This window comes from Poecilia reticulata, linkage group LG7, assembly GCF_000633615.1.
Source record: "Poecilia reticulata strain Guanapo linkage group LG7, Guppy_female_1.0+MT, whole genome shotgun sequence".
NCBI classification, from domain to species: domain Eukaryota; kingdom Metazoa; phylum Chordata; class Actinopteri; order Cyprinodontiformes; family Poeciliidae; genus Poecilia; species Poecilia reticulata.
This window is the reverse complement of record NC_024337.1, coordinates 7,499,386-7,506,236: the sequence shown is the minus strand read 5'-3', so window position 1 is coordinate 7,506,236 and position 6,851 is coordinate 7,499,386. Positions and strand designations below refer to the sequence as shown.

Below are 6,851 nucleotides of genomic sequence, written 5' to 3'. Positions count from 1 at the left end.
GGGTCTGGTTCACAGAGTATGAAGTTAAATTTTTTCACAACTATTCAATTAAAAAAAAAACTGACCTCAGTTAAGTAAAACAAAATTGTAATAAAAACTTTTCAAATTGTAATAATTTCTTTTCTTAAACAAAAACTTTTTTTTTTTTTTWAATTAAATAACTCGTTTTTGTCTTGTGAACTTTAAAAGTTATTTGCCAAACAAACTTTTATTTGCACACATCAGAAATCTTTTGTTGTGATTTTGGGCCCTGCCTGTCATGGTGTCTGGCAATTTGCGAACCCACATGCAGAAAACCACACTGAGGTGTAGAAAAGGTGTATATTTATTGAAAACAAACAGGTAATGGAAAGGGGGTTCTGAAGCAGAGAACTGCCTGGCTGGGTCTCTGGGGATCCTGGYGYGCGGACAAACAGAAATGGTGAGTTCACGTTCAGCGGGAATTTGAAGTGTATAAACGGAGAGGTTCGATCTTACTTGTAAGAGGAGGTCCAGGTGTATAGGGGGGAAATATGAGGCTCCGGGGTCGGCGGGTTGAGTTGGCGATGGAGGAGGAGGAGCGGACAGGTAGGTAGGCAAATCGTCTCGTTCTGCACAAGGATAAATCATTACTGATCAACAATCAGGCATCGAAGTACCAACAGCTCCCTGTTGATATACCCGTCCACTGATGAGGAATATGCTGCAGGTGCGTGCAGCATCATCATGGACACACCCTCCAGGAGAAACGCCTCTCAGCCCCCTCTGGTGGACAAAGAATGGGAGAACAACCCCAGAACCCCAACACTGCCCACGACGTCATGTGAGAATCACAAGCAAAACTTTGAGTCACAAACAAAAACTTAGAATAGCAAGAAAAGATTTCTGACACACGCAAATAAGTTTGTTTTGCAGAAAAAAAATTCCCTTCATGAGACAAAAATGTGTGATTTTAATTTTTAAAAAAGTTTTTTTTAAGCAAAACTCAGTAGGTTTTTCTCATGGTGACATGCATTAACAATTACATTTTTGCTTTTTTTTTCTCAGTTCCACGTTAAAGTTTGATGCAGCTCTGCTTTCCTGAATGGACCATCTTCATCTCCACTGCAAGTGCAGCAAACATGCAGCTCTTTTTTTATAGATTACAGTCACTAAAAGGTTGCTTTGTGCCCTTTTTATATTTTTAATAGTGTAATTCTGTAAAGACAAAATATGTCTGGTGCTCTGATTTGCATATCTTGCTAAATTGCGGGTTTGAATATTGCAATACTTTAATATAACAAAATAGACCTGCAGAAAGAAATTACTAATAAAATATCTTACATGTTCTATATAGAGATTTTCCTTAGCTTTGATTGTATATCTCACAATTTTGTAATTTGTCATTGTTTATTAAACTCTGAAAGCTGTGTGGCTTTGTTAATATTCTGTCATAGAATGCAGTTAGATGTGCTCTTTTATTGTTGTTGAGCACCTKCCCCTTTAGTGGTCTCTGCACGACCCTGCTCACATAGTATGTACACAATTTCCCCACATATTTTCAGTTTTAGTTTTCTATCACTGATATTACTTTTATTATTATTAATAGTAATATTACTACAGTGTGGAAAGACATATTCCTGCTTTTATATTTGATTTTTAATGTTTAAATACTAATACATATGTAAACTGTAACTGTCCCGGTTTCTTCATTTTATTTTGATAAATTTGCTTGTTCTTTATCGCCGAGCGAAAAATGTCCCCAGATTTAGTCTTGGAAATTTGGTCACCTTATCATTGGACGCACTGGAACAGCAGCAAAGACCCAACGCTTCGTCCTCTTCCTCAACGCTGCCTGCATGCTAATGCAGCAGCTACGAATAGAATGAGACAGCCAGCTTGACTTCGTTATCCTCCAAATCAAAGCAACGAGTCTTCATCACTGGGAAATTTCCAGATTTCTACAGAAAGGCTCATACAGGTGACAAGAGCTCCCAACTTCCCCGCACCGCCTGGACCCAGCGCGTTTTATCCACAGGGGGTGAGCTGCGTGAGACCCTCGCTGCCCCTCTTCTTCTTTAATGTATATTTTATTGGTTTTTTATTTTTATTTTGTCGTGACATTTCACTGCGCCGATGTGCACGCGGCCATGCAATGACGCACCTGCGGCTTTTGGCCGCGTTTCAGTGATCTCATTTCGGATTGTTCTCATTTTAACGGGGGAGTTTAGAGATGGCGCACCGGAGTGTCCCGTTTTCTGACAAGTTTCCGCTGCTGTTTGGTATGTTCGTCATGTCCCCCCGGCTTCACGCGCTCCTCTCCGTGTAGAACCAGGCGCGGATTCAGAAGTTGGTCGGGAATAACAATAAGAGGAGTGCGCAGCTCGGAGGAAGAAGAGCAGAAGGGACAGCGGCRTTCAGGGGWGCTGAGCGGCTGAATTTACTACCAGCATCAGCATCTCTGTGCGAGGAATAAAAACTGCGAGGGGGGTTCTGCTGCTGCCCACTCCCTCTTCATCTACACACGTTTTAATTTTTTAAACATTTTCTGCAGTGAATCCAGGCTTCTGGAGCCGCAGCKGAGCAAAACTTGGCCAGATCTGGGAACATTGTCGCCTGTTTGCGCAACCTGCTGGATATGCGGCTGACGGGGGGAATTTAATATTATTATTATTAAAAAAAAAAAAAAGAAAAAAGCAAGGGGGATTATTTTCAGTCCCTCGTCCATTATACCCTCAAAATGGATGCCTACGTCAGGCTTTGGGGACGCCACTGGAAAATAGGCATCTGAGACGCGCTTACAGGCGTTTAAAGTTTGGATAAATCCGAAGCAGCTGACAGGGTAGGATGCAGTCTGGGGCCAAGACGCTGTCCGCAGGTGGAGGGGCGTCCCTCTGCTGCCTACTTCTCCTCTGGATCATCTACTCGCACTTGCTCAGAGAAGGTAAGGGCGCTTCCAGTCAGCCTCTTCACTACTTTGCCAGCAGCAGCAACAAYGTCTGTACGGACYGACCGGATTTCAGCTGCACGGTCAGATCCTTTCATCTGAGAGAAAAAACCTTCCAGTCCAAATAAAAAACCTGCAGCGACCACATCACTTTATTTATGCTCTCCTTGTTGAACCGTATGACATCTTTTAAATATAGTTATCTATCTATTGCAACGTCTCCGCAGTTTTAGGATGAAATGCCTGACAGTGAAAGTTGTAAATTTTAGTTTGGAAATTATAAGATAATAGAGATAAACTAAACAGTCTATTTTCAGTTGATCGGCTCTGATAATCTCTAAAACGTCTGATTTTTTCCCTGTTCTTTAAATGCATCAGAACTAAAAACACCTACCATTGATATATAGCACATAAACAACATTAATTCTGTTGCACTTTCCGAGTTTCATGAAAATTAGATAAAGGTTCTTAACACTGCTGGATGAAAATAGAGCTATTTCTGTTATTTCATTTTGTGATGCCGATTGCAGTTGAGCTAAGAAATGAGGTCATTTTCTTTAATAATGTTTCTTTTCCAACACCATAATGTCACCGCTAGCTCTGAACTTTTGCATCTGTCACCAAAATAAAGATCAATTGTGGACATAAATTAACTGCAAATTCAGCAAACATATTATGGGTAAGCAGAGTTTAAATAGACAGGATTCAAGATAGTCTAGCAAATATTGCATGCAATCCTTAGAAACTGCAGTATTGCAAAAAACTATATTGCAATGAAGCCTGTGGATCAGTAGCTTGTACAGTTAAAAACAACATGACTAGTTATTTTGCAAAGTCCTGAGGTATATGGACGGACGCCATGGGAGTGATTATTATTTATTGAAACTGCATAAAAAATACCAAATCTGTAATAATAATAAAAATAAAAAAATCTCATACTGTTTAGATCAGTGTTTCTCAATCTGTTTTGGCCCAGCGCCCCCCATCAAAGAATTTGCAGGCTACTTTGCACTGACCATTATTTTATCATTATTATTACTATCACTATTGTAGATGTTTTGATTTTTATGCTTGTTTCTGTATTTATCATCAAAAATAATTTCCCAGAGAACAAAAAAGTCATGGGAATAGAAATTATTTTCACAAGTGTCTACGAAAAATGCAACTAACATTCAAGTTAAAATTGGTAGGCCTAACAGCAGCCAATCAGAGTGGAAAAAATATTCTTATTTTGTGCCATTTTCTAGTTAAATCTTGCACAAAATGACCAGATAAAAGATGTACAATATGCCAGTTTAAACTTTGAACTATTTGCAAAACGATTGAGCTCTGCAACATTAAAACATGGATAGAACTGTAACTACATTAATTATAACTCTTCTTCTCTTCAGTGTTTCTGTCGGTTTTTGGTGGTTCAGCTCTGTGCTGCCTTCAGGAGAATGGGACATCAGAGCATCATCCATACAACTTCACCCAGATGTCATTTACTGTGCAAACTAGAGCTTTCAGTGGAAAAACAAAAGTTCCAGGTCCTTTTAATGCCATACAAATATGAGACAGAAACATGGATTATATCTTTAGATAGACCTGTCTATTAATTTATAGATTGATTAGTTTTACTGGACAGAAATTACAAAGARCAAATCTGGTTCTTAATCAAATGAGTCAAATTGAAAGTGTCATGGAGTCATCAGCCTCATGACATTAACACTGACTTGAAAAATAATATTGAAGAAATAAATATATMAAATCTAATTAAAAACATAAATAAGTGATCAGTTCTTTACTGTTATGGTCTGTAAGATATATTTATTCTCAGTATTAGAGATGGTCTCAACAAACCCATGACATTTCAACAATATTATTTTGCCTTTTATCTGGAAATAGTGTCTCTTTATTCTTGTCATACAGTCTTAATTATTGCTCGAAAGGTCTTACCATACTAGTTTATTCCTCTGTATTTACTTTAGTTTCTTAGTTTATTCTTGCATTTTGTTCTTCATTCATTTCCATTTAGTTTTATTTGATTAGTTTTATCCTCTTGGTTTATTGCTATGTCCACTTTAGTGTCTTTCCTGTTGCTACATTTATTTTAAGTTTATTGACGCTCATCATCAGTAATCTCATCACCTGCTACTCCGCCTAATCGTCATGTTTTTCACATCATGTGTTGATTTTTTCACTGTTCAGCGTCGGATTCTCTGTTTTATGCCATAATTCACATTTAGTTTGTCGCTTCGTTTTATGTCCCGCTTCTCCTGTTTCAGAGTTTTGTGCAATGTGCGCGTCTTTGTTTTTTCAAGCCCTAAGGTGCAGAGCGAAAATCTGCTGTCATGTCATGAGCTGAAAAAAAAATCAACAAGCACGTTTGCAAAAATAGAAGTCGCATCGTATTTTCACTTAAGACTTATAAAATTGTTTCATGATTTTGGTTATGGTTGTAGAATTTAAACTGAGGTAACACTAAACAATAAATCATTGGGTAGATAGTGTGAAAAAGAGAAGATATTAAAGACATGCTAACCTAAATGGCTGCAAATGCATCCATTGTTGAAAATGAATCAAACTCATGTAACACAGTGTAATGATTCACTTCTCTGCAACACTTTGAGTCACCAAGCTTTATGCTTTCCAAACCGTTGCTTTTGGTCAGTTTGATTTCAGAAGAGCCGATGACATTTTTTATTACAGAAACATAAAATTGACTCATCTTTAAGATGACTTTTGGCTGAACAGAAATGATGTAAGTCAGATGGACTTTTTGTTGTTTTTTGTTTTAAATATGTATTTTTCTTTCTTGATAAGGATTTGTCTGTAAAATGACTAAAAATATAACTAATTAGTGATGTTAATAATGACCCTATTATTGATTATTATTGATATTATATAATGATAGTGTAGCGAGCATGTTTTATTCTTTAGTTAAGTGTACCAACAGCAAACTTGGTAATGTTATAAGTTGGGCCAGGTGTCAGAAGATGTAAACCTTTGTGAGAGGGGCTACTTGAGAAAAAAGCAAAGATTCACTGATTGAATTGTTGGTCGATAGCCAACATTATTTGAATTTCTGAAACAAACATTGAAGGAAAAACTATATAAAACCTGAATGATCATTCAGTTTGGTAAATATTTACATAGAGCATCAATTCAATAAATCGATAGAAATCCAACTGCTCACATGAAAACATCAAATCTAAATAAAGAATACAAATTGTACTAAATATTTTAATACAGACTGATGGTTGACACTGATCATTTATAAGTTTTTAGTAATGGAACCTTAACAACTACAGGTGTACTGTATTTTGTTAGTGAACACACTTAAGCATGTAAGATAACGGATGGAGGGAAAGAATCATTAGGGCCAAGAAAACATATAGCGTATAAGTCAGAGACAAAAGCTGTAGATAATTTTAAAGATAACTCTTGGGAGTGTGGTTGTACACTGTAAAAAACTTTAAACTTTGGGGAAAACTGAAAGATAAATATGAGCAGTAGCCTCACCTGGGCCTATTTAGTCCCTGTCACATATTCTTAAGAAATACATTTACAGACGAGGAACTTTTACTGAAATGGAGAAGATCAGTGCTGATTCAGTAACAGGAAAAAGACTAAACCAAAGTAGCATTCACATTGATGTGAGGAAAAATTCTGGAAAGGCAGTGATGTTAGAGTTCGTCTTTCACTTTAACTGCAGAAAGCTAAAAGTTACATTTGAGTAGCCTCACCGACATCTGTTTACTACCTGTCACATATTCTTAAGAAATACATTTACAGACGAAGAACATTTACTGAAATGTATCACACTAGCAGGTGTTGAAGAAAAAAATCTATAAGTTTCACATGTACTTAAAAGTAAAACAGTTAAACTGTTGTTTTCCTTCAGACGTTTCTACCTGCTCTTATGCAGGGACACACACACACACACACACACACACACACACAC

At 37.2% G+C, this 6,851-nt stretch overlaps 1 protein-coding gene and 1 long non-coding RNA gene across 5 annotated transcripts in view; one reads left to right on the top strand and one right to left on the bottom strand.

The window, feature by feature from the left end:
• Window positions 1-309: 309 nt before the first annotated feature.
• On the bottom strand, window positions 310-847 carry LOC103467089 (uncharacterized). Its single transcript, XR_534031.1, has 2 exons — window positions 478-847; window positions 310-397 (listed from the first exon to the last, which is right to left on the bottom strand). It is a non-coding gene; the product is annotated as an uncharacterized LOC103467089 (long non-coding RNA).
• Window positions 848-1,428: 581 nt separating this feature from the next.
• tafa5l (TAFA chemokine like family member 5, like) overlaps window positions 1,429-6,851 on the top strand; it is a 204,855-nt gene continuing 199,432 nt past the window's right edge. For 2 of the 4 annotated variants that reach the window (XR_001776781.1, XR_534029.2), the window contains exon 1: window positions 1,429-2,902. Coding sequence is in view for 1 of the 4 variants with exons in the window: in XM_008413145.2 (XP_008411367.1) it covers window positions 2,806-2,902 (97 nt within the window). In the remaining 3 variants the exon portion in view is untranslated. The remainder of the gene's footprint in view (window positions 2,903-6,851) is intronic. The other 2 variants (XR_001776782.1, XM_008413145.2) reach the window with 2 other exon arrangements.